General features: G+C 40.3%; 3 protein-coding genes across 9 annotated transcripts in view; 2 read left to right on the forward strand and 1 right to left on the reverse strand.

Annotated features, from left to right (window-relative positions):
• The window catches only part of actn1 (actinin, alpha 1), a 98,372-nt gene extending 79,245 nt beyond the window's left edge, over positions 1 to 19,127 (forward strand). For 3 of the 7 annotated variants that reach the window (XM_083902488.1, XM_083902492.1, XM_083902490.1), the window contains 13 exons: positions 6,234 to 6,326; positions 7,340 to 7,570; positions 8,349 to 8,496; positions 8,652 to 8,802; positions 9,114 to 9,222; positions 9,421 to 9,561; positions 10,159 to 10,341; positions 11,703 to 11,837; positions 12,813 to 12,992; positions 13,658 to 13,804; positions 16,191 to 16,271; positions 17,334 to 17,492; positions 18,559 to 19,127. In XM_083902488.1, coding sequence (XP_083758614.1) covers positions 6,234 to 6,326; positions 7,340 to 7,570; positions 8,349 to 8,496; positions 8,652 to 8,802; positions 9,114 to 9,222; positions 9,421 to 9,561; positions 10,159 to 10,341; positions 11,703 to 11,837; positions 12,813 to 12,992; positions 13,658 to 13,804; positions 16,191 to 16,271; positions 17,334 to 17,492; positions 18,559 to 18,717 — 1,917 coding nt within the window. In that variant the 3' untranslated portion in view covers positions 18,718 to 19,127. Of the gene's footprint in view, positions 1 to 1,895; positions 1,982 to 6,233; positions 6,327 to 7,339; positions 7,571 to 8,348; positions 8,497 to 8,651; positions 8,803 to 9,113; positions 9,223 to 9,420; positions 9,562 to 10,158; positions 10,342 to 11,702; positions 11,838 to 12,812; positions 12,993 to 13,657; positions 13,805 to 16,190; positions 16,272 to 16,577; positions 16,644 to 17,333; positions 17,493 to 18,558 lie in introns of all 7 variants that reach the window. The other 4 variants (XM_083902489.1, XM_083902491.1, XM_083902495.1 and 1 more) reach the window with 3 other exon arrangements.
• An 810-nt stretch (positions 19,128 to 19,937) lies between these two features.
• cox16 (cytochrome c oxidase assembly factor COX16) lies at positions 19,938 to 24,084 on the forward strand. The gene is made up of 4 exons (XM_083902965.1): positions 19,938 to 20,077; positions 21,058 to 21,135; positions 21,914 to 21,982; positions 22,203 to 24,084. The coding sequence occupies exons 1-4, from the start codon at positions 20,018 to 20,020 to the stop codon at positions 22,314 to 22,316; spliced, it is 321 nt and encodes a 106-aa protein (XP_083759091.1). The 5' UTR covers positions 19,938 to 20,017; the 3' UTR covers positions 22,317 to 24,084.
• Positions 24,085 to 24,697: 613 nt separating this feature from the next.
• LOC310937997 (tripartite motif-containing protein 16-like) lies at positions 24,698 to 26,035 on the reverse strand (the record flags this gene model as incomplete). Its single annotated transcript, XM_083902388.1, has 1 exon — positions 24,698 to 26,035. One exon carries the CDS (start codon positions 26,033 to 26,035, stop codon positions 24,698 to 24,700), a length of 1,338 nt encoding a protein of 445 aa, XP_083758514.1.
• Positions 26,036 to 27,624: the final 1,589 nt, after the last annotated feature.

Genomic DNA, 27,624 nt, shown 5'->3' on the forward strand with positions numbered 1-27,624 from the left:
TTCTCTGTTGTATATTGAACAACTTTCAGTGAGTGTGGGAGCTGCTTTGAAGCACAACAGGTACTGGGAGAGTGTGTCAGGACAGGAGGAGTCGAGGTTTTTTTACGTAAGAGCCAGGTTCAGCGTAGAGTGTTTCAACACAGCTGTGTTTATCGCAGGTCAGAGTGTGGACAGGCGTGCTCTGCTTCACTGGAACTGCAGCTGGACTCTAGAGCACAGGTTTTGAGAGGAGCAGGACCAGATAGTGCTGGTTTTAGTCAGAGGGATTGTGTGGTGTAGGGCTGCAACTAACTATTATTCACATCACAAACTAAGACATCTCAAAATTATTCAGCGATTTAGTCATTTATTTTCTATAATGGAGAAAAGAAACCAGAAAATACATTCAGAGACGTGATGTGGCGTGGTAGAAGTGGAGGTTTTTGTTTGAACCGAGTTCTGTATTCAGAGCGATGAAGTGTTCCGGCAGAGTTACTCATTATGATGCAGCACAGCGCCAGCTCAGAGGAAAATTACCCCTGTCTTGAAAGGGCTGAAGGACAAATATTGCTATTGCGATATCATTAGTGATATGATGGAGCGTTTCCAAATGCGCTACTATCACAATATTTGCTCCAGTGTCGACACTGAAGGAGAACATGTTTATGTGTCGTTTATAAGATGCAGAGACGGAGAATATAGACGATGAAAAACAAACAAACAAACAATGAAGTTGCATTAATTCCAATTAACAACAAACATAAAGTTAATTGTTCAGCTCTGGTAATACAGAGTTAGTTTGAGTGTTATCCTTTACAAAATTAATAATATCCCTGATAGTTGATACTCAATCCATCGCAGGATTTGTTTTTGTCAGAGCGACTGGTGGCTTCTTGTTTGTGAATGAGCCGAGCTTAAATATGCACAGGAATTAGTGCAGCTTTAAAGTATGACAAAAAAAACACGAAATTAAAGCGGACCTAGACCGGAAGTTCCAAGTAACGCTGTTTTTTAGTGTGTATCTGCATCATTACCTTGTTTAAGAAGCCCTGAAGGTTCAAAACAGTTCAGCCATTGCTGAGAACGCTGTGTTTTATTGTAATCTCGGGCTCAGCGAGATCTCTGAAAAAACCCGGTCCGGTTACGTAAACAGCGGTTCTCCTGAACAGCAGATCCTCCTGCTCCGGGCACTAGTCCGGGCACATCCAATTGCGTACATTGAACCGCAGAAGAAGAATAACGTCCGTTGTGGAGGTGTTTCACGAGCGACAGTGTCTTCTGACTCTGGGTCAGACTCTGGGTCAAAGGTCGTCAAAGGGACTGTGGCGGGGAGTCGTGACGAAGCTATTTTTAAACATTGTTAAAACAATGTTTTGATAATGAGTAGAAGTGCATCCACCGTTCCAGAGGGAGGAGAGCGGGTGTGCTGAATATGTCACTTCCGGGTATTGGCCAATCACAAGACAGTTGGGAAGCCGGGGTGAGAGTTGAGTCTGAAATATCGCGGCTGGGGAACAGCGTCAGAAAAGAGGATTTCTATCGGCTCGTTTACAGCAACTAGGAGGTTTTTGAGCATAAAAACAAGTTAATGTATGTAAGTAGACCTCCATAACTCACATATATGTGCAACAGGACCACTCCATGTGAGCTTTAAAAGAGCCTGTTTTCATTTTTGTTCACCTCCCATTCATAATCTGTCGCTAGTTTCCAAGGAAAAATAAGACTTCCCTTGAAACTAGCTAGTGTAGAAAGACTATTATGGGTAGACTGGAGATGACTTGTGCCCCCATTGCTGCCTCTTCTTGTGATTACGCCCCCTGCTGGCCCCTTGTGTTTCTGCACACTTTTACTCTTTGTGCATTTTTTCCCCCTCTCTTCTCTGTCCTCTTCTCTCCCTTCCTCTGTTCCTTGGGCAGATATCATTAGCACCTTGAGGCCAGATGAGAAGGCCGTCATGACTTATGTGTCGTGTTACTACCACGCGTTCTCAGGCAAGCAGAAGGTGAGAAATGGGGGAGAGAAAAAAAAAACAACCAACAGCAAACAATGAAACAAAACAAAACAAAAACAATGAGCACACGCGTGCCAACAAGGCTGGCAACGAGTGACGGATCAGCCACAGTTTTGTTTTTCACTGTGTTGCCACTGTTTGATCCAATACTGCTCCACAATGAAAATGTTAGCAGGCTAAAGAAAAACAACATAACTAACACCTTTTACACTCACTAGTCTCATGTATTATTTCTATACTTTTGTTTTTATATCCACAAATCTGAATATCTAACACACCTGAAGGCTTGGCATTGTAATTTAAAGTTCTTATAATGCATTCTCAGAATTTAAAAAAAGTACACTTACCCCTCAACGCTTTTTGCACCAAGCAGCAGACGGACACAGGCGGGTGAACATAATGGAGCGTTTAGCATCTAAAGCACCAAATATTTCCCTGAGGAGTCTCTGTAGGACATTAAAAACAACAAAGCTTTAATAATGAGACTAAACTTTGAACTTGTATTCATAATATAGCCAGGAACATGACACCAAATGGATCTTAAAGGGGACATATTCTGCAAAAATCTACTTTTTAATCATTTTAATATTTATATTTGGGACTCTGGAGGCCCTATGAGTAGGCAAAGTGTGAAAAAAGATGACTCGGTCATGTTTTTGTTGTCCTCCTCAGTCTAAGTACAGGAGATAAAACACACAATGTTGACTTCCGCACTCATTGCTACGTCACAATGAGATATTCCTGTAATTGTCTTCTTGCGGAGCTCCGCTTTGTGCAGACGAGGGCAATAGCATCTGGAAGTCTGTGAAGTGTTCTATTCTTGGCTGCACAGTGCAGCACATAGTTCTACACAAACTTCCAGCCTCAGAGGATTTACGTGTCCAGTGATTACATTTTATATATGACGGCAATGTGATATATGATGATGGCTTTTCCGAATGCTAACTGCTGTTAGCTGCAGGAGCCTCAGTGACGCTGACGTAGTTTCCTGTGTCTCATTTGCATTTAAAGAGACAGGCACTCAAAACAGAGCGTTTTGTTTTGGCAGGGTGATTGAACTGCTGTGGAAGCGAGGGAACTGGGTTAACTTGGAGAAATAGGGTATAATATGAGTCCTTTAGTTACACTTACTGCAGATTTGCCTCAAATTTAAATGCAATGCGATTTTACTGGTGCTGCAGGGTCTAATTGCTATAACTTTCCTTGTGGAATAAAGACAAACTAATATTAAAGGTACAGATGGTGACAGAAAAAAAAAATCCTAATTAATAAAGAAACAATTGATTCACTTTCCCATTTAAAAAAAACAAACAAAAAACAAACAAAGCACATACAGGATCAACATTTTAGTGAAGCTGTTGAGCCTCCTGAGGTGAAGGAGTCCAGGAAGCTCCACTGGCTGCTACACTTTTATTCTGCTGACATGGCTTTCTCATAGACATACAGTGGGTGGAGGAACAGTGACTCAGATTGTGCCCCACAGGCAAGAAGTTTCCCCCATAAACACCATCTATCCAACTTGTAAAATACACCACAGTTACTGTCTGAGTGCCTTGGAATATTTGGGCAGGATTCTTCAGTCAACAGTACATATAAAAAAAGAGGATGCTACGGAAACAAAGGAAGCTATAAAATCTGAACCTTCACTAAAAATCCAGTTTACTATTATAAAACATGCACTGCAATATTCTGTGTAAATGTCTGCTATGGATTTGGCTTTTTTTTTTTTTTTTTTTTTTTTTAAAACGTCTCCATCTAAATCCAGGCTGAGCTTGAATGTCACAGATGAACTCCTCAGATAGTTCTTGGCCTGATAATCAATCCTTCTCCCTGCTGCCTCTAATGTCTGGACTAAGTCATTCATAAAAGCGGTCCTGGCTGTCAGGGTTTTCAGTAAACAGGCCAAGTATACTAACATTTGCTCACAGACGCGCGACCTGCACATCCTGCTCGCCTTTTAAGGCTGCTCCCCTGCAGCATGAACCCCCCCCCCCGCGAGCCAAGTTTCCCCTGTGATCTTTTCACAAAGGAAGGCTGCAAGCAGTCTTCTGTGTGGGATGCCAGTCTCCGAGCTATGAAACGCGGTGGGTGGGAGATTGAAGTCAACCTCACTGCTGCTCTGTGCTCTCTATAAGGACAGAAATGCTGTGAGGTTGCACTTCGTTTTGAGGCAATTTGTCTCCCTGTCAACTTATTAAAAAAAAATAAAAAAATTGCTCCATCTCAATGTTACGATTGGGAAATCTTATCTCGTGCAGGCGGAGGATAATGAATACATAAAAAAAGAGGTCACACTTTAGATTTTGGAACACATATTTACCATTAACTAGGTGCTTACTAACATATATAAGTAGCATACTAGCCCTTTATTAGTGAATCTTAAAGGTGCATTATGTAATAAATCTAAAGCAACTGGCCATAAAATCCTCCTAATATGTCACAGAGACTCAGGAATAATGTTCATATAACAAACTGAACTCACCAACAACAACAGTACAGACAAAATATTTGCATTATGTTTTGAAATCATGTTTTGGCATGTAGCGCCTCAGCTGCCGAGCAACCACGGGTTGCCAGTTAAGTCAGAAAACGAAACCTGAAAGACCTCGGTATTTTGAATTTGAATGTAGTAACCGTTTTTGGCCACATTCTTACATATGGCACCTTTAATGAATACCTAAAAAGAGGTCACACTTATATAAGTTGCATACTAGCCCTTTATTAGTAAATATTAAGCACATATTAACCTCATTAACCTCATGTAGGAAAAATCTAAATTAATTTCGTAACAGAGGTAGAATAAGGTTATGTAGAATAAGGTGTTAATATGTGCTTAATGATTACTAATAAAGGGCTAGTATGCTTTTTATGTATGTTAGTAAGCACCTAGTTAATGGTTAATGGAAATATGTATTCCCTAATCGAAAGTGTTACCAGATACAAGAACTATTATGAGACTAAAAAATGCAAAATTCTGATAAAAAATACACACAAATAGAACAGGATGATGTCTGATGAAATACTAGATTAAAAGGTCAGTTCTCTGCTCATTTGCATGTCGCTAAAAACAATATTTTGCCTCTATTTTCACTCTTGTGAGCTTTTCCCTGACCGCGTTCACTCCTTCTGAACCCAAAGCCCAAGTAACACGTTGCCACGGCAACCCTGGCATCTCTCAGACATTGACGACGAAGTGATGAAGAATGACAGGCTGCGTTCAGGAAGTGTTGTGTGTCATGGACGAGCCCCTCGGTTTCCTCCCCGCCCCTCACAGAAGCCTCACTCTTCATTGCTCCAGTTCTCTGTATGTAGGTTGAGAAGCTAAAAAAACACACACACACACACACTGTATTCCCCCTGTTCCATAAAAAGACAGTAGTGGAAGAGAGTGCAGCGCCCCTGCACCTGACAACAGGGATAATATAATATCTAACTTGTTGCCACAGTGACTCTTGAGCTGGAAAAAAGACATAAAATCATATTTAAACATCTAAATCTCTCATTTTTTTTACACTTTTAAACTCCTACTTAAAGGTTCATCGTGTTTTTTGTGAAATTATTTTCATTTGGCCGTACATTTTTCCTCTACTGACTCTGTTGCCTTTTATCTTTATATTAAGAACAGAGGCCATTTTGGAATTGTTACAGTAGCCCACATGGGACATGGAACTAATCATGTTTTGATGCTAATTGAAGGCTACATACAGTAGGTTCTCCAATATAATATTACACAATAACATATTCAGATGCAAAATGCAACTTCACCAATAAATGTTGCTAAATTTTGCACACTTTATCTTTAAATGCCTTTTGTCATGTCGTGAAATTGTTATCCGAATATTATTTGGACAAAAATCGTCACAAAGGTTTTTCAGAAATTGTGATTATGACAAATTTGGACATGTTTTTCATTATTAAAACCAAACTCAGCTGCATAATAGTTGTTTTGATGACACTCACACCGCAAACATATGAGCTACAGTTGGCCACACTCACCCTGCTTCTACCTGCTTCACAGCATTTTAGCTCATCTATTCCTTCCTCCTTCTAAACGCAGCTTCTGGGAAATCCTATCTTGTGCAGGGCGGTGTAGACGGATATGTATGCAAATCAAATACGTCACTTTAATTTCCTGCCACACACACACACACACACACACTTACACACACACACACAGATACGGGTCATGTATTGCTTATTTCTGCATCTCATCCTGTGTCTCCCTTCGCCCCTCGTCATCCAGGCAGAGACGGCGGCCAACAGGATCTGCAAGGTGCTGGCCGTCAACCAAGAGAATGAGCAGCTGATGGAGGACTATGAGAAGCTGGCCAGTGATGTGAGCACACACCCCTTTCTTTTCCCCAACAGTTTACCTGCACCACCAACTCTGCCTTATCTTTTTTCTTCTCCCCCGTGTTTTCAATCCACTCCCACCCTCCTCGTCCCTCCAGCCCGGGGTGTCTGTGCTCCGTTCAGGTGCAGGGTTAGAGGACAAAAAAAAAAAACGATGCAGCCAGGAAACTCTGTACCTCTGAGGCTTAGGCATAAAGAAGTATTATAGAAGTCATTTACATTTTAAAGCAGTATAAGCATGTTTTTTTTTTTCAGCTTATTTCATACAGCACATATATTTCAGCGCAATAAAAGCAGCTTTTATTCAAATTCATGCTATAACATAAAAATGGACTTGAAAATCACTTCAGTATCGTTTTGATAAGAGATTATTACGGATGTAGTGAAACAAATCCAAAGATATAACAGCTCCATGCTTTAATCTCCTGTAATATCGGAGTTTCAAACCGTTATTTGAAACCTATAAACTCATTTTAATCAATCAGCTCAAGTTTGAGAAATTGGGATTTGTATTTTTACAGCTGCTAGTGTTTTATTTTGAAAATTCTATACGATGCATTCACTGTCAATCTTGGCCGATCTGGAATTAATTTGTATAGCTTAAAATAATTGTTATACGACTCTGACACCTTTGTGTATAAAAATTCAATGCGTAGCTTTATCACAGCTGAAAAACGGTAACGGTAAACGTGCAAAGAACACAGCTGTAGATACAGAACGAAAAGTGTGTGTCGCTTTCAAACGCAAGAAACGAGTAAGACAAATAAAGTAGCAAACTAATAATCTCAACCTTTTTTTTTCCCCCACACATTATTCACATCCACTACATCTCATTTTCTTCCATCATGGTTCCGCATTTCTCCTCTCACTGCACGATTCTCCTCTCCTCTCTGACCATCTTCATTTCCTTGAACTCGTTTTTCCTCCACTTTCTTCCTCTTCCTCTCTCCCTTCACCCCACACACACACACACACACACTAACATGCACGCCACAGCTGCTGGAGTGGATCCGTCGCACCATCCCCTGGCTGGAGAACCGCCTGCCTGAGAACACCATGCAGGCCATGCAGCAGAAGCTGGAGGACTTCAGAGACTATCGCCGCCTTCACAAGCCGCCCAAAGTGCAGGAGAAATGCCAACTGGAGATCAACTTCAACACCTTGCAGACCAAGCTGAGGCTCAGCAACAGGCCAGCCTTCATGCCCTCGGAGGGGAGGATGGTGTCGGTACGTCAAAGTAAACGTCAAAGACGCTCACACACACACTGGAATTTTACATTTTATAGGGAAAAGTTTGAGAACTAAACTTCCTGCAGGCAAAAAAAGGCTTTTGTGACTCAAAATGAGCAAAGCTGCATGAGCCATGAATCACATGATGTCAGGACACATTTGAACCTTTTTCTAACTTGGTTGGTTCATAATGTCTCTGACTGCACAGACCATAAATAAAACCTTTTCCACAAATAGTGGATGTTAGAAATAGTGACTGAGAACATTACAACTCTGGAGTTTCTCTCCTGTATTTTGTTCAGGATTTTGTGTCTCAAAACATGGCTCTATTTACTTTTTAAGTAAAAAAAGGAAAACAACAAAATAAAAAATAACATTAAAACACATAGGGAGAGAGATGAGGTTGTTGCCACTGTCCAAAACTAGTAAAATCAAAATCCGGCCTGCATGGTTTTATATAGTCCATCCATTTCTTCCAGTGCGAGATAAACAGATTCACGATAAATGTATTTTATAGAAATTAGTTTAGTGTTGCTTTCAATAAAAAAAACAGTGGAGTTGTATAAACTTACTGGCCTTTAAAGGGTTAAAATTTAAAAAAATATTATTACTCTTTCATATGTATATTTCATGCTGACGTATAAAAAGGTTCTACCTGGAGCCAAAAAGGGGTTCTCCGATGAGGACAAGCCGAAGAACCTTATACGGTTCTACTTAGAACTTTTATTTCTAAGAGTGTAGATCAATCCTCATGCTTTTCCCTTGTCTCACACAGGACATCAACAATGCGTGGGGAAACCTGGAGGGAGCAGAGAAGGGCTATGAAGAGTGGCTCCTCAATGAGATTCGCAGACTGGAAAGACTCGACCACCTGGCAGAGAAATTCCGCCAAAAAGCAGCGATTCACGAAGCTTGGACTGATGGTACTGAAGATTTAATGAATTAATCTCAGACATATTTACCGTCTCAGGCGTGGCTTACAAGTTACCTTCCAGGCATTTTTGCGAGAGCTGCGTTGTGACCCTTTTTATTGTCTAAATGAACTTGGCTCATACATTGTATGTGTCTCCCCCTGCAGGCAAGGAGGAGATGCTGCAGATGCGCGACTACGAGACGGCCTCTCTGTCGGAGATCAAGGCTCTGCTGAAGAAACACGAGGCCTTCGAGAGCGACCTGGCTGCACATCAGGATCGTGTGGAGCAGATCGCAGCCATCGCACAGGAGTTGAAGTGAGAGGCACTTCACAGTTTAAAAACTTAGAGTTTGTAGTGCCTCAGAAATACTCCTTCCATTGAAAGAAATGGAATTACATAACAGAAATTAAATAACAACCTTCAAAGAAAAGAAATAACAACCTTCAAAGAATTCCTTTAAGATATTTCACACCACAACCGCGGACAAAAACAAAGAAATAAGACAATAAACAGAATCACAGCAGGCTCACACTGACAGTTATTAAAAAAAAAAACTTGCCTAATGCATAATTAAATCAGTTGTTATCATACGTACAATGTGCATTAAAACTGTGATTGTGTTTCAGTGAGCTGGACTACTACGACTCTCCCAGTGTAAATGCTCGCTGTCAGCAGATCTGTGACCAGTGGGACGCTCTGGGAGCTATGAGCCAGAAACGCAGCGAGGCTTTGCAGGTGCGAAAGAGTTTAAGAGGACTTAAATCTGAGTGACTCCCTTTTAATCTCTGTCCTTATTTCTGCTGTTTTTGAGCAGAAATAATGACATATGTAGTGATGATGATAAGTGTTTTATGTGTTTTTTTCAATCTGCAAATTTAATCCGTAGATATAAAGGAAACACCTTTGAATTTGTGTTGTTTACGTTCATAACAGAAAACAGAGAAACTGCTCGAAACCATCGACCAGCTCTACCTTGAGTTTGCCAAAAGAGCGGCTCCGTTCAACAACTGGATGGAGGGCGCCATGGAGGACCTGCAGGACACCTTCATTGTTCACACCATCGAAGAAATCCAGGTGAGCGTGGAGAGAATAATGTTTACAGCTTTCTCTATAGGTTATTTTTCTTGAAATCATGTGAGTGAAATAAATACAGTGTACAGTAAAGTACATATGAAGCTGCAGCCTGTGGCACTTTTAGCTTAGTGCAAACACTGGAAACGGGGAGAAACCGGTAAGAAAAAGTACCCACAAGCACTAATTTACATGTTGTATCTTTGTCTAACATGCACTTAACTGGAAACATAATAAGTCTGTAATTTATGGTGTTGCAAAGTTGTTTAGCAAACACTGTACAGCCAAACACAGACATTATAACCTGCTGTAAAACTGCAACTTCTCGTTTTTGACTCGTCAGCCTGTCATTTCCCTCTCGACAGGTGTGAAACTGTTACACACAAGACAGAAATATTTTATTTACCTTTGTGTAGTTACATGCAAATGTACTGATATGTTGAGAGAAAAAAACCAAAGGCTGTTGTTTCATATTCTACAGAGAACAAGTTCTCTTGTCAGATATGAAGATGATGAGAAGCTTTGATGCTGCTGTTGTGGTTTACGTTTTTTTTAAAATTCATTTTATGTGTTGATTTGTTATGTTTTTGTGTGTCTCAGGGATTGAGCACAGCCCATGAGCAGTTCAAAGCCACACTGCCAGAGGCAGACAAAGAGCGTCAGGCCATCCTGGGCATCCACAACGAGATCGCCAAGATTGTGCAGACCTATCACGTGAATATCGCTGGGACCAACCCCTACACCACCATCAACCCACAGGAGGTTAACGCCAAATGGGACAAGGTAATTCCACCAATCCTGAGCCAAGGCATACTCATCTATCTATAAATTCCAGGAACGTCTGTCTGTGTGCGTCTGTCTACTCGCATATCTCCCGATTGATTTCAAACTCGACAGGAGTCTCGCTACAGGCAGGAGTAGGGATGCACCGATTAATCAGCCAGTGATCAGAATCGGCCGATTTTCACGTGATCGGCCGATCAGTCAGAATATTCCGATTTTAATAAGCCGATCAAAATGCAATGTAGAGCTGGGGGGTATACCGGTTCACACCGAATACCGTTTTTTTTCCGTTATGATATGAATTTTTAATATACAGCCATACGGGTGTATTTGATCACACAACATCTGCGCAGCCGTAAATGTTTCATTCATGTTTATATATTTGTTTCAATCACTGAACGAAGCCTGTCATATTTAAGACAAGAGTCAGGACCATAAATCACTTGCACAAAACTTTTGATCAGCATTTGTTTGTTTGTCATTTAAACCTGTGTGCGCAGAGAGAGAGAGAGAGCGACGGAGAGAGAGAGAGAGATAGAGAGAGAGTGAGGTCATTTACTTATTTGTGTGTAGGTACTATGTTGTGAAATATGTTTAAACTTAAATAAACTACACATACAGGTAGTGATTCGTTGTTGTATTTTTAGTTGGATATTGGATGTGAACAACATGGTTCCATAACACTGCACTTTTAAGATGTGTGTGAATATTCCACAGCATTATTTAGTTCTATTTTATAGTGGCAATCTGTTCAAAAAGTCACACTTTAAGTTATTATGTTCCATGGTAGTATGTTCAAATGTATCATGACAATTGTTTTTGTATTTTATATATACTTCTATTTTATAGTGATTTGTTTTTGTATTTTTAGTTGGATATTGGATGTGAACTTATTGTATTTCTATGTTAAAATGTTCTATTAAAGAGAAAAGATGCAAAAATATATTTATCTTTCTGTATGCTGAAAAGTGGTTTAAAAAAATTGGAATCGGAATCGGCTAAAATCGGTATCGGCAGGTCAAACTTCTTGAAAAATCGGAAATCGGAATCGGCCCCAAAAATGGCGATCGGTGCATCCCTAGGCACGAGTAAGTGCAGTGCCAAGAAGCACACATACTCCCCCTCTGACTCCCACAGCATTGTGGGCTACCTGAGAGTATAAGCACTTGCAGGTATCCCCAGGTAAAAAGTTAAGCGAGTGCAAGATGTGTGGGTGATTATTATGTCAGATAAGACAGCATCAATAATTGGTCATAATCTCAGGCCACAAACTCTTCATGGGAGATTCTGATAAAACATTATTTGGTCAAAAGTGTGTCGTACGTGACGTATTTTTCCACATTTTGTGTTTTCCCTCACAGGTCAGGCAGCTGGTGCCTCAGCGTGACCAGGCTCTGATCGAGGAACACGCCCGGCAGCAGAACAACGAGCGTCTGCGCAAACAGTTTGCCAACCAGGCCAACGTCATCGGGCCCTGGATCCAAACCAAGATGGAGGTCAGTGTGACCAAATGAGCATGTAATGTAAAGTTCAGGAAGAGGACGAGTGAGTATAGTCGTCCACCATATTGTGGTTTGAAATACTCTCCGACCAGTGTTTCATGACTGTAATGTTACCCGCATGAGTTCGTATAGTCTGGAAAATGGTATTTAGGTATATGAAATAACATCCGAATTTTCCCAGACCTTTCCCAAGACACTAGGAATTGTTGTTTTTCTTCATTTGTGTAGTATTGCTGTGTTCCATTTAGGGATTATATAATTATTAATCAAATACTAAATGAATCCAGCTAGCGAGGTATTTTGTCAGCTTCCTAAAAGTTCTTGTTTCTTTGCTCCATGTAACAAAAAACAGAATCATTTCAAGACATCATAATTTCCAGGTTTTTCAATATATTCAGACATTTTACACACCAAACAGGTACTCGAGGCAACAATCAACAGATTACTTGATTGTGAAAATGATCGTTAGTTGCAGTTACGTTGGAACTAGTTACAGTAAGTTACCCACATTCCAGTCGAAAAGTCGGAAAAGGCAAATGTATCTCAGACTGGCCATTGTTAGCAATGATAACAACACTCTTCGTGGTATTTGTACACTCAAACAACATAGCAACATATCTATGATTAAATAGATTCAATTAATTTACTGTGAAACAAATACAACAAAAGAAGTACTATTAATGGAATAAATGGCAGTGTTTGTATTGTGGCGGCCATCTTGGAATCCTGAACTCGGGGTATGTGAAAAGTAAAAGACAAAAAACAGGAAGGAAGTTAATATTTATATTGTAAGTATGCAAAAATCAGTCCTCGTGTTTGAGTCAGTGCAGCTTTAAAGGGTTACGGTTAAGGTCCCGACAACTGCTCATCCAGAATACTTCACCTCCGACGCTGCGTTTACACCGCGCCGTTCATCGTTGTTTACAGTATTCTCACCACGTCCTCGCTTTTGCCCTCTTGCCGCTGCAGGAAATCGGCCGCATCTCCATTGAGATGCACGGCACCCTGGAGGACCAGCTGACGCACCTACGCCAGTACGAGAAGAGCATCGTCAACTACAAGCCAAAGATCGACCAGCTGGAGGGAGACCACCAGCTCATTCAGGAAGCTCTCATCTTTGACAACAAGCATACCAAATACACCATGGAGGTAACACTGGAAACTCTGCTCTGACCTTTTACTTTGATGCGAATGATGAGGTTCTAGTGTGAAGTAGCTTTGAGTTGCAACTGTCATTGAATCAGTAGCAACAAGTCAGTGATTTGTACCGATTCAATGACGTTCGGATAACTTTGACCTGAAAGAATAGACATAGTAAACATAGTAGACACCTAAATGTTTGAATTTCCCTGTTAATCTAATCCGAATATGTATGTCTTTTGACCTTGGGAGGAAGTTGGAGTATGTGTGAAGAACATACAAAGAGAAAATCCTCTCTAGGATATGATTTATATTTTATGCGCTTACCGTTACATCCCATGAAAAGATCAATACGAGTAATAAGTTGTTGAATAACACGTTTGGCCCTGACGTATAATGTCCATCTGTGCTGTAGAGCTCTGTCGTCTGCTGCTGCTGCGAATGCTCACAATATCATTGGAATCCGAATTAGTTTTTATTGCCAAGTAGATATTAACATGCAAGGAATTCGCTTTTGTGTTTTGCTGCAGAACAAATAGGACCAAGATAATACGAATTAAGATTAAAAAAAAAAAAAAAAAGACTCAAGGTCAATATAGAAAATAAAATAATCCCAGCTAAAGTGACTGACCTGAGACTTCTATTCTCTCTCTCTCTCTTCCTTCCTCCTGCAGCACATCCGTGTGGGCTGGGAACAGCTACTCACCACCATCGCCCGCACCATCAACGAAATCGAGAACCAGATCTTGACGCGAGACGCCAAGGGCATCAGCCAGGAGCAGCTGAACGAGTTCCGCGCCTCCTTCAACCACTTCGACAGGGTGAGTAGTCGCACCAGATCAGTCGCTGTGCAGGCGCACAGATGTGCACACGCCTCATCACATCTGGGTTTTCACGTTATGACTGTGCAGTGGAACCAGAGCAGGAGCTAAAGGAGTTCATGTTGTTAAATTAACAGCTTGACATTTGGGAATCTCTCACAGAGTTAATAGTTCAATTAAGAAATTTCCCAAAACGACTCTTGAACTAAATGGATCAGTCTCTGACGTGTGGAGTTTGTCGTTTATATATTCAGAGAGCATTTATAATTTCTGGGTCCGTTCACGTCCTGTCCTGCTTCCCGAGGTGTCATTGATGGCAACGCCGTCTTTTCCTTTAATCAGTCAGCGTTGACTGTGTGCAGAGCGCATTCTGCAGTCTGTGTGTGAAAAGCATCATTCTGTGGAGCGACAGTTTCCCGAGGTTTAAGGCAGAACAATCTTCTCTCCCACAGAGCAGGTAGAATAAGAGCAAGAGTGTTTGTGGAGTCGAGTTGATAAACCACAGAGTCACCGGTGTTCATGTAATTGAGTCACCAAAGGAGATCCTGAGTCCTGTCCTAGTCCTGTCCAAAGGTTGGATAGATAGATAGATAGATAGATGGATAGATGGATAGATAGATAGATAGATAGATAGATAGATAGATAGATAGATAGATAGATAGATAGATAGATAGATAGATAGATAGATAGATAGATAGATAGATAGATAGATAGATAGATAGATAGATAGATAGATAGATAGATAGATAGAATGATAGATGAAATAGACCATAGATGGATAGATAGATAAAAGACGATTAAGTTAAGTTAATAGATAATAATAGAAGAAAAATAAAGGCTCAATCAAAATCTCGTGGCTTTAAAATATAAGTTAGTCCATTTTGCAACAAACAAAAAAGTCGTCCACATTCTATATTAAGTCTTGGGTCCAAACATTCCTGAGAGTCTAGTTTGTGCCACAGGTAGCAGCACAACAATGTTCCCACTGAAGGCTGTTTCTATAAAACCTTCTGTCTTCACTCCCCCTCTAACCCAGAACTGTGTATTTACACTGGGGCTCACCATGACAGGAACAGCACCAATTATGGATGAGTTTTTATTTAGCCTCCTCTCCTCCTCCTCCTCCTCCTCCTCCTCCTCATCTCATCTCATCTCTCCCACTGACTCCATCGTTACATCATACATTCTTCCACTCCTTGTTAAATAAAGCCCGAAGACGACGACGTGACCCGTCAGGAAGTGGACCGAGGACCTGAACCTGTCTTTTAACTGTGTATTAGGATGAAAGCTTCAGTCAGAGTGACTGACGTGTATTGACATATAAGAGAATGAATACGCTTTATCTCAGTGACGCTGATTTATTGAAACAATTGACTCATTGTTATTTTATTGGAAGTTGGACAGCTGTTGCTAATCGATACGTAGCTTTATCTGATGATACATATCTTTTTTGTTGGTGTTTTTTTCTGTCATAACCCAAAACAGTTTGCAGCCGTCTCGCTTTACTTGTGCACTGTTGCTGCCGCCGCCGCCTGTCTTTGACGTGAAACTTCCTGTGTGCAGCGCATAATGCCGTCGGTGGCGACGCGAGGTTTTTAAACACTGCTACTCAGAGAGTGGACACGGAGAGAGTCGCGTGGAGATGATGGGCTTACTCAACATTATGTGAACGTGTTTTGATTACGGTTTGAATCTAATTGACATTTGTCAGGCAGTCTGACGCGTCCTGCATAATATCAGCTCACTGGAGCAGGTACTAAAAATAGTACCAGGTACTATCGCTAATGGAAAAGCAAAATAGCCGAGGCGAGGCGAGTCACTTTAGGGGGAAAACGCCAATAGATAAATGGTGAAACTAATTTGACTAATTATTTTTTATTAAGGTTTCACATCACCACACACGCACACTTGTTTTCGGTGTTTGCTATTGGTAGGCATTTCATAACCCAGTGATCCACGACAGGGTAATTGTTGTTGTATTATGGGTAAAATGAATGTGTTTGTAAATGTGCTGCTCTGACTCCGCCGCTAATAAGGAAAAAACCACGAGGCCCAGTAGTTTGCCTGCCACACTGCACATTAACGCCTCTGAATGCCCCCCCACCCCCCACCCCCCAGCATGGCAGCACTGCTGCCACCGTGTGTTCACCTGCCAGATCCTAATGAATATGCACTGTGTTCTCTCTTTTCCATCTCTCGTGCATGGTCCTCTCCCCCCTTTTTCACCCCTCCCTCCCCGTGCATGGTGCACTCCCACCACCACCTCCACCTGCCTCCTCGTCTCACCCCCCCCCCCCCCCCTCACCATCACTGACACCGCTGTATGTGTTGCTGCATGGCCTGTGGCCCCCGACGCCTCGCCTGGCTCTGGCCGCCCACACCTCAGGACCGCTCGGGCACTCTGGGCGCGGAGGAGTTCAAGGCCTGCCTGATCAGCCTGGGCTTCGATATCGCCAACGATGCACAGGTACTTAAACGTAGTGTAACGAGGTTTAACTGGTTTCTTCTTGTTTTTTTTTTCTTTTGCTCCTTTCCCCCCCTTTGTATTTCTTTCCTTCCCTCCTTTCTTTCGTATCCTTTCTGTCTAAAATCCCTTTGTGATCACAACATCCCATTTTGCGGACTGTTGCGGCGTTTTCTCTTAAAATCTTCTCCATCTTCCTCCTTTCCTCCTCCAACGACTTCCTCCGCTGTCCCTGCGTCTCCTTTTCCAACTCTCGCTCCTCCTCCTCCTCCTCCTCCTGGTTTCGTTTGTCCTCCGCTGACCTTGTAGAAGAGAACAGGAGTCATGGATGCTGAAGACTTCAAAACCTGCCTTATCTCCATGGGTTACAACCTGGTAAAGCCATGAGCTCCTTTCAAGTGTGAGAATATGATTGTGTGTGAATGTTGAGACCAGCTGGGAATGGTAATACATGGATGTAACTTTGACTGCATGTGCTGGAGACAGATTTGTTATGTATTTTGATGTATATATTTAAGATTTTCTCTGAATAGTGCCTTAAAATTATCTAAAACACACTTAAAAAAAAAAAAAAAAAAACTACATTACTGTTCAAAAGTTTGGGGTCACCTGTACAATTTTTTTGTGTGTTTTTCATTAAAAATCACACTTTTATTCATCAAAAGAGTTGCAAAATGAATAGAAAATATAGTCAAGACATTGATTATTGGATTATTTCAACCCTAATCATCCAATAGTCTTCTAACACTGGAAATGGGCCTCTATACACATATGTACATATTCCATTAAAAACCAGACGTTTGCAGCTAGAATAGTCGTTTACTACATTAACAAAGTATAGAATGTATTTTTTTCCTGATTAATTTAATGTTATATTCATTGATATTGGGACAAAAATAAGGATATTTCTAAGTGACCCCAAACTTTTGAACGGCACTTATTCTGCATTTTATAAAATAAGCCATACAATGTAGGACCTCAATCACTGACTGGCGTTTTAGTCCATCGGTGTGGACGCTGTCACCATGGCGACCGAGCTTCACAGTGTCTCTCTGTTGCCTCCAGGGTGAAAATGAGTTCTCCCGCATCATGAGCATAGTGGACCCCAACAGGATGGGCAGCGTCACCTTCCAGGCCTTCATCGACTTCATGTCCCGCGAGACAGCGGACACTGACACTGCCGACCAAGTCGTGGCCTCCTTCAAAGTCCTGGCTGGAGACAAGGTATGAGACAAAGTGTCGCCAAAGTAGAAAATGTTATTATAATAATAATAATAATAATAATAATAATAATAATCTGGAGGGATTTAAAGCAACGTTTCAGCATCTTTGTTGCACTTTTGTTGAAACATGATGGCTAAAGATGGCACCCTCTGGAAAACAAAAAAAGTGGAAATTTAAGTAATTATTCACTCATGCAAACGTTTAAGAGTATTGAGTCGGGGTGATGTAAATGTAATGCTGCTATTGTGCCAACATTCTAATGGCCACGTCTTTACGGATATATTTTCAGATGTCTTCCGTGTGTTGGACGTCATTGGAAAGTTTATAAACGAAACTTTCATAATTAAATTAAATGATTAAAAATGGATCATCTCTGGAAACTTATTCACATATTCAATTTCTGCCACTAAATCATCCTAATTCACCATTAACTAGGTGCTTACTAAGTAGCATCATTAAGGGCTAGTATGCTATAAGTAGCATACTAGCCCTTTATTAGTAATCATTAAGTACGTATTAACACCTTATTCTACATAACCTTATTCTACCTCTGTTACGACATGAATTAAGATTTTTCCTACATAAGGTGTTAATGTGTGCTTAATATTCACTAATAAAGGGCTAGTATGCTACGTATATGTGTTAGTAAGCACCAAGTTAATGGTGAATATGTGTTCCTGAATCTAAAGCGTTACCTTACTTTTTAGTGTGGACCATGCCCACTAACATGCATACAAGTAGCATACTAGCGCTTTATTAGTAAATATTAAGCACATATTAACACCTTATGTAGGAAAATTCTTAATTCATGTTGTAACAGAGGTAGAATAAGGTTATGTAGAATAATACATACTTAACGATTACTAATAAAGGGCTAGTATGCTACTTATATATGTTAGTAAGCACTGAGTTAATGGTGAACATGTGTTCCCTAATCTAAAGTGTTACCAAAATTAAATAAATCATATGTTTTATCATACACTCTTCAGGTTGGAAAGTGTCTTCTGTCTTTCATGTCTTACGGTTGATATTCGATAAAGAATTTTGTTTCTCTCATCCTCGACAGAACTACATTTTAGCCGACGAGCTGCGCCGGGAGCTTCCTCCAGATCAGGCGGATTACTGCATTGCCCGCATGGCGCCCTACACCGGCCCTGACGGCGTACCCGGAGCCCTCGACTACATGTCTTTCTCTACCGCTCTGTACGGAGAGAGTGACCTCTGAACACTCTGTCAGTCGTCCTGACTCAGGACCACCAGCCTTCGTGCTCCGATCGCCGCCACATCCTCCAGCTGCCCTCGTCACCGCGCTTCTCTCCTGCTACACTCATTTTTTGTTCGTCTCTGGCCTTATGTTTTTTTGTTTTTTTTTGTCACTATCCTCTGTCTTCTCCTCCTCCCGCTCCTCCACCTCCATCCCTGTCCGACCTCGTCACTGCTCCTTCACACTCTGTGTCTCCGTTGTATTTGCTTCCCATGCAGTGCAGCAGCTCTCCAGGTTTACAAAGAGGGAGAGAGAGAAAAAAAACTTTTGTTTCTCTTTGTTTTTATTTTCTTGTTGTCATTGTTTTTTCTTCATAAAATGAATAAAGTTAACATATTTTATTATACTGAACAAAAAAAGGTATTTTTCTTCACCTGATTGAAAACAAGTGACAAAAATTGTAATAAAGAGAAAAATTGCTATACTTTCTCCTCTTATTCTCTGATCTCATTTGGCCTTTAATTGACAAAACCACTTCAAATGACAGTTATTGTAGAAACACATCATCAGGTTGTATGTATGCTTCTCTATATCCCCGGAAAAGCAGGTAAGAGAAACAACGCTTATTAAAGTGATATTGCCCTGATTGTTCCTGTGTTAATACAGATTAATATTTATATTATAATGTATAATAATACATAATATATACACACAAAAAAACTAACTAATACACTATGGAAATCAAACTATTCTGTGGTTCTGTATTTGTACTAGTTATAAAAATAAACAAATTAATTGAGAACATACTGAACGACATCAGCCATGTCCTAGACTGACCTGCAAGGGGCAGTAATGAGCCCCTCACTAAAACCACAGCAGATGAAATGATCCCTGGTCTGTTGTCACTGGAGCCCAGAAGCTGCAGAGATATTAAGGAAAACACTTGAAATCTCGTGTGATGTAATAAGATAAATAAAAATCAAATTAATTTCTAATTTCTAAGGCAGAAATGTGGATGTAAAATGTGATTGACAAACGCAAGAAACGACCCCCAAAAAACCTCCTCAATGTTCGTTTAGTATTTTTTTCCAGATCAGACATTAACAACATCGCACACAGAGAAATGTAAAACATAACATTCATTTTTTTTCTACGTTTTTCTCGATTACACGAAATATTACATCGGAACCTTAATCTGACTTCCCATCGTTTCAGGCGGACATATTTGCACACCGGACTGTTTTCAGGAAGCCTGTCCTGGCTGTGACCTGTGTCTTCAGTTTTCGTCAGCAACATGGACTTTTAGCTGGAATAAAGAGTCATGTTTAACTTGAAACTGTTGCAGAAAAACAAGACGGTCAAATATGGAGTTCCTATGCTCGTAAGTAACTTTTAATGACACGTTGTTTTGCGGCAGATAAACTGTGCTAATGATGGTAGCTAACACTCCTGCTAGCATGTTAAATTTGTCATGATATGGGATCATACCATGAGATAGGGGAGCAGTTTGCGACTTAAGTTTTATTTTTAAATGTGCAGATATATATATATCTTATCGTTATGTAACCAGGGCGTTGTTATACTTGTTATGTATAATTATCACTATTTCGTTTTTTTTCTTCTAAATGCTTACTGTTAGTATAGTTTTTATTAGTTTCATATGTTAAACTTACATAGCCTTATGTCCGACATTGTTGCACAAATATGCCAGCAGTGAAAAAGTAAATACACTTAATTTTTACTTCATTTTGTTTATTATATTACTCTTATTTACATTGGTGCCTGTATAATACATTTTATAGTATAGAAGCTACGCAATCACATATACATGTGAAGTTAAAATTGGTGCTCAATAAATACAAAACAGCACAGTTACAAGACAACACAAACATAAGACACACAACTGTCACAAATAGACCCACTATGTTTATTACTTTTAAAATTAATCGAGTAACCGTTTAGTCCATAAAATGTCGATCAGTGTTTCCCAAACCTTTTTTTTTTAATCTAGAAAAAACCACTCAAATTAATTAATAATAATAATTAAAATTAAATTAGTAATCGATTAATAATTCAGTAATTGTTTCAGCCCTAATGTTTATAAACAATTTTTAATTTTTGTTCATGGAATGACTAATATTTCCTGTTTTGTATTTTCATACATGATGATTTTATTCGTTTGGTTACATGTTTTTCAGGCTATATGTAGACATACTTTAAGCTGTATTGCCTATTGTAGACTTGCATTTCCATAACTTGTAAACGGTGCCTGAATGTTATTATATACATTTATACATTTACACACGATTAGTCTAAGTATTTCAAAGCAGTTAATCAGACTTGTGTGTTGTTTTTTTCCAGTTGCTGGTAGTCGGAGGTTCCTTTGGCCTGAGAGAATTCACACAACTCCGATATGATTCCCAGAAGCTCTCAAAGAAGGTTTGTAGTTATTTATTGTACATTTACACATTGAGTCAATGTGGGTATAAATAACGCTTTGCATCAGCATAAAAACGGTTAAAGCTTAAAATAAATTAAGCTTCCATGCAAGCAGTGAATGCATCTGTCTGTGCACACTTCTATGTAGTCACTGTGGAAATACTCCTCCCTGTGGTCACAGTCATAATTGCACCTGCAGGTGAAATTATTCTTCATGAGGAGGTTTATTATATCTGTGAAAAGTAATGCTTCTCGATTATTTCACATATATATTTAATACAGCTTGCTGATATAATAATTAAATGATGTCTTATATTTAATTATCAATATTGACAACTGACAGAGTAAAAACCACTACTAAACTTGCTAAACTGCAACCAACAACAATAACTGACTGATGAACATATGACCAAGTACCTCTCATTTAGAAGAACCAAACGTGCTCTTTCTGTCCTCCTTACGGTGAGAGATACAGTTTTGAATTGCAAATTGTCCAAATGTAAAAAACAATAAAAACAGAGACATGATGAGAATAAAGCATCTTCACTTTTTCTGCAGATTTTCTGTAGACTTTTTAAGAAATAAAACAAAGAAGTGAGGAGGTAACTGCTCATATAAATCTCTAATCTCTTTCTCTCTGATGACACAAAGGATTATTATTTTTGCAGTCCTCCCGAATTCATCACTAACAAACACATTCTGCTCTGTTTTCGTTTTCTCTGTTGTTGTAAATTGTGGCCTCCTGATATTAAAACAAAAAAACTTTACTTTTTCTAAGTTGGATCCTTCTCTTGAGGCCAAAGTCGATGTTGAGAGGCAGAGCGTCATACTGGAGGACGAGTACGAGGTAAGAAGAGTCAGGAAAAAGTGCAACCTGCGTGTCATCATCATCATCATAACAATAAACTATATTTCTACGGCTCTCTGAGCAGTTACAAAGAAGAGCAATGAAAGCCTGTGAATTAAGCACACTGTTCTCCACAAACAACAAGTCTACTAAACAACAACTAAATCATAATTTTTAAACATCCTCTCTATGCTTATAAACACTTTATTCCCCTCCGCAGAAGATGAAAGTGTTGAATTTGGACGAGTGGAAGAACATCCGTGGTCCTCGTCCCTGGGAGGACTCGAGAGACTATCAGGAGCAGCAGCGCTCCGGGCCAAACAAAGAGCACTGAAGCTCTGGGACACGAGGCCGAGCGCTGCAGCAGGACGGGCCAGACAAACATGGACAACGTCTGAGGTAAAGACACCGCAGAGAGATCCAATTATCCCGGAAGTCACAGCTGCAGAACGAGGGCTCGACATGTTTGGTGTGTGGGCTTGTTATGGACTTCTAACCTTTGAAAATAATGCCCATTGTTGTGTTTGTTGTGGATAAAACTTCACCACAGGAGCTTAAAACCTTGAAATCTGATGGAGGTCGTTTTATATTTAGTGACATCTAACCTCTCCCTTTCGCTGGAGTGTCGGGGAACTACGGTGGCCTTCACTTACCAGAAAAGAGGTAAAACACATCCGTTTGGGCTGCTGTGTAAACATGTAAAGTAAGGCCATTGCCTAAAGTACACATACGAAAGCTGCAAAAACATTTTTTTGTACGTTACGGAAATTATACACATATTAGGGGACAACCAACTATTTTCATAGTCGTTTAATCTAGCTATTATTGCCTTGATGAATAGATTGTGGTGTTTGGTCCAGAAAATTGTTGATCGGTGTTTCCGATCTGTGGTGCAAAGAAAGCAGAAAATATTCAACATCTGAAAATTTCAACTATAAACCAGTTAATTGTCAAAAGTGTTGTGTTGATTCACTTAGATAAATAATCGATGGCTGGTTGCAGGCGTAGCACTTATACAAACATACTTTTATGCTCAGTAGCCTCTTGAATTTTTATTTATTTACACTCTGGACCTTTTGAAATTAAAGAAATCCTCTGCAATTCTTGGACTTTAATGCACAAAAGTATCAATGAGTCACCTTTTGTTTGGTCGATCTCAAATCTTATCAGGTGTTTGGAACCAAAACAACCAGCAGGTGGAGCATGTGTGTCCTGCTGCTCTGTATCATACTTAAGAGGATAATGTGTGTCAGTGTGTGTACAATCAGTGAAACAAAGTAGGATTTTCATGTCTCAAATTAATGATAAATTATTTCTACTGATCCAAATTCTGACTTTTGTTCTTTTGTTTTTGTAACAAAGCTCATACAGTAGACGTGTGGAGTCTCTGTTTACAACTGAACTGCACTGATTTAGCCGTGGAAAGTGTCAGAGAATGAATAACTCAACAGTCGTTGGAATCGTAATAGTATTGCCTTTTCCAGGTTCTTTGCTCCCATGAAACAAAAACATGATTTAAAAAAAGAAAAAAAAATGATGGCTTCGATCTGTGTGAACACACTTCCCGTCAGAGCTGTTGTGGCTTGGAGTTGTTATGTAAGAACAAAAACATGTCCAATGATCTACTGCAACGAGGATGAGACACAACAGCATCTTTTAATTGACTGCTGTTGTGATTTAAGGTGATAATTGGTGAGTATGAATATGAGTATGAATGATGAATTAAAGTTATCAATTCATTATATTGCTCATTTTCTTAAGAATATCAAAATGGGGCACCACTCCTCTCAAAGTGAGGAGAATGACAGAAGGACTGTCACTTAACGGCCTTAAAGTGTCTCTCGACTATCAGTTATCACTAATTAATAATAAGTTTATTAATATTAATTAGGATTACATTTAAGAAGGGAAGGTGTGAGGTCGTACACTGGCTTCTTTCAGTTACCCTTGTCACAAACAAGCAAACACAAAAGACAGAAACAGTACTTTAAGATAAAGGTTAACATTTATTAAAGCATTAAAATTGATTAATAATAACAAAAACAGACATCAATCCTCTACTCTAAAATAACTACTGATAAAACCGTTTGGATATGCATAAAAACAAGACATGGATATGAGGTGTGTGTGTTTTTATATATATGTATATATATATATATATATATATATATATATATATATTTAGTAGAGAGGGAATGATGAATGGCTGCTGTCATTTCCATTTTATTTATTGGTCTGGTTAAAGCCCCTAATCCCCTAGACCAGACTATAATCCTCTAGGCCTCATCCCTCACCTGTCCTCGTCGTTCACTTGTCCTCTTTTGTGTTTTGTGGGTTCACGATTGTCAGTTTTGAGTCATGTGATCACAGTTTAGATCCAAAGTTACACACAGCTGTGTGCGTGTGAATGAAAATATAGACGTAGATTATTCTCAGTTTTTTTTTTTAACCATCATTGTCCATCATTATTTTGAAAATATTGTCAGAAGTCGATTTACAACAGACATAGAATTATTACTGTAATCTAAACAGTACAATTTTACCATCATTGTTCCAAAAAAATCACCTTTGCTTAAGTTTGATTAAAAAAACATGTCATTGTTGGTTTATTGGTCAGATAATTTTTTTGTTGTTATTGTCGTCATTTCACTGAGAGCAGAGAAGTTAAAGATTTAAACTCCGAGGTTAACTCACTGATCCTGAAAGAACTCCAGACTATTTGAGTTTACACAACTCTGCTGTGGATCCAGATGGAGGATAATAAAGCCAGACTCCAGCATAGAGAGGCTGAGAAAACGTGGTGTGGACTCTGTGGATCAGAGTCATGGTGTCAGAGACTCTGTAGAAGGACAGAAGACCTGCTCTGTGGTCCAGGTAAACTCCCACTCTGGAGACACAAACATCTGAGATTTCAGTCTCGATGTTGTTGTGACGAAACTGACATCTGTTTTGGTCACAATATAAAGCCCAAGAATTGTCACTGTATCCAAATAAACATTCCTCTGATTCCTCTGATCTTCGGATGTTCTTGTACGTCACTGCTACACAAACTTCTTCTCCTGTCCACTCCACCTCCCAGTAACAACGTCCACTCAGACTCTCTTTACTCAGGACCTGATCAAAAAAATTGAATCTGTCTGTGTGATCAGGATAAGACTGATCTTCATCCATCAATGTCACTTTTCTGTTTCCCTCAGATAAAAACAGACTTGTGTTTGCTGTGTTTGGATCCAGTTTGATTTCCTGTGAATATATGAGGAACTCAGCTCTGGTCTTTGGTTCTGGTCCAGGTCCAGGTCCATCTTCTTCAGCCACAGCCAGTGAGATGTTTGTCCACGTCTGGGTCAGGACGTCCTTCAGTTGTCCTCTGAGCTTCACCACAGCTGCTGTCACGTCCTCAAAGTGTCTCCGAGGACGGACGTTGATGGTGGACGAGTGTGTAGATGGACCGAGTGCTGACAGTGAGCCGTAGTTGAGGAGAAACCGGTTGTGGTCGTGTGTGAGTGAGAGCTGCTTCAGTTCAGCTTCTCTCTTCTTCAGCTCAGTCTTCTCCTGCTGAAGCTTCTTCTCAGCGTCTCTGACTCGACTCACTTCAGTTTGCTGCTTGGATCTGATCTGCTGCTTCACCTCAGAGCTCAGCTCAGTGAAGATCTTGTCTGTGTCGTCCACAGCTTTATCGGCAGAGACAGTGAGAGCTTCCTCCTGCTGTTGAAGCACCTTCAAGTCTCTGTCTATGTCCTGGACTCTCTGCTGGACTTCTTCTTGACTCAGATCCAGCTCTCTCTGCTTCTGCGTCCTCTCTGCTGCAGCTGAGACTGTGTCGTGGTCTTTGTGCTCTGCTAACATGACGTTCTTTAACAGTTCAGGCCTCGGTGTGAAGATCTTTCTACACTGAGGGCAGCTGTAGATCCTCTTCACGTCCTCTGAGTCCCAGTGGTCTTTAACACAGTTCTTACAGAAGCTGTGTCCACAGCTCAGAGTCACCGGATCCTTCAGAAGATCCAAACAGATGGAACAAGAGAAGCTTTCTCTGTGCAGCTGAACTCCTGCCATTTCACCACCGTCTGACTTTCTCTTCCTCACAATGAACAGGTTTGAGCTTTGATCTCAACAACATGTGACACAGCAGTGGGCGGAGCCTGTGGGCTCTGGCTCTTGTCCACCTGTTGGCTCCTCCTCCTCCCATTGTCAAACTGCAGGAGTGAGGGGGCGGGAACCAGGAAATAGCAGGCAGAGCCACTCCCACTCTGATATGGAGTGACCTCTGTTTTTAGTAACACTCCCTGTGTGTGTGTGTGTGTGTGTGTGTGTGTGTGTGTGTGTGTGTGTGTGTGTATAAGGCAAAAGGGGGGCGTGTCACTCTTTAGCAACTAGTGACTGGGAACCAGGAAGTAAACAAAACAAAGCCAAAAGGTAAACAAGAAGGCGGGGGAGAGAGAGGAGGTAGTGGAGGGGTCTCTGACGTGACGTGACGTGACGTGACGTGACGTGACGTGACGCGATGCGATGCGATGCGTCACGTCAGAGACACCTCCACTACATCCTCTCTCTCCCCCGCCTTCTTGTTTACATTTTGGCTTTGTTTTGTTTACTTCCTTTTTGTAAACCCATGTAAAACAGTAGTGATACACTTGCTGTATGAGATGAGACGCACCTTTCTTTCCACATTATGACACTTTTCTTATTTTTTATTTATTTTTTAAAAATAAATTTCAGACTGTAAATATGAGCATTATAGCTCAATAGCTTCCAGGTTATTTCACCTGCTGGCTCAAAATCAGTGTCACACTTTTTTAATGAGATGTCACGAGGAGGCAGATTTGTTAGTGTTTTTGTTGTTTAGTTAGTGTTTTAAGTCACGTTTTTAAGTTTGTGTAATGTTTTGGTGTTGGCTTAGGGTCACTTCCCCTTTTATTTTGGTAAACACTCACGCTTCCTGTCGCGCTGGCACTGAATCCACCTTGACACACCTTCCCTTAATTCCCTCATACACTGCACCTGGTGATCCTCAGCAATCACACACACCTGCCATTGATTTTCCCTTCCTTCCATAATTCCCTCAGTGTCAGTGCGTCAATTATGCTCCATGGAGAAATCATTGCACTAAGTCTAATCGTATCAAAGTATTTTTTGATAACTCGAGTGAGAATAGGTTTTTGTTGTTTTGTGTTACGAACCAGTTCTTGATTTCATGGATTGTTAGATCATATTGTTAGAGGAGAAATAAAACCTCACCGTCATTCATTCATCCTGATTCCTGTCTCTTGCTTTTTGGTTCCAAAAGACGCAGAGGAACAGACAGTATTATGTCTGAGATGATGACATGACGCCAGCACCTCGGACCTCTTATTAAACGTTCCATCTTCTTATGAGGTGAGTTTTCATTAACGTTGTTAATCTACTTCATTCCAAGTCGCATACAGGGATTTAAAAACATGTTGCCTGCTAAGAACAAAATATAATTGTATATCTGCATAGAGAGCATTAGCCAGTATCCTTCGTCTCAAATATTCATTCTACAATCTGGGACAAATCCACTAAGGTGCTTGTTTGGCGTATCAAACTGTTCTAGAGTGAGCCGTTCATTTCTTTCCAGAATTACCAGAAAGTTGTAGAACCAACTTAAATAAACAAATCAGGGA

The sequence above is a fragment of the Microchirus variegatus genome (assembly GCF_963457635.1).
Source record: "Microchirus variegatus genome assembly, chromosome: 16".
Taxonomy (NCBI): Eukaryota; Metazoa; Chordata; class Actinopteri; order Pleuronectiformes; family Soleidae; genus Microchirus; species Microchirus variegatus.

Coding starts and splice junctions, on each gene's coding strand:
- cox16 (XM_083902965.1), top strand. CDS start 20,018: ATGTTTAACTTGAAACTGTTGCAGAAAAACAAGACGGTCAAATATGGA. Junction 20,078..21,057: donor AATATGGAGTTCCTATGCTC/GTAAGTAACTTT, acceptor GTTTTTTTCCAG/TTGCTGGTAGTCGGAGGTTC. Junction 21,136..21,913: donor CCCAGAAGCTCTCAAAGAAG/GTTTGTAGTTAT, acceptor ACTTTTTCTAAG/TTGGATCCTTCTCTTGAGGC.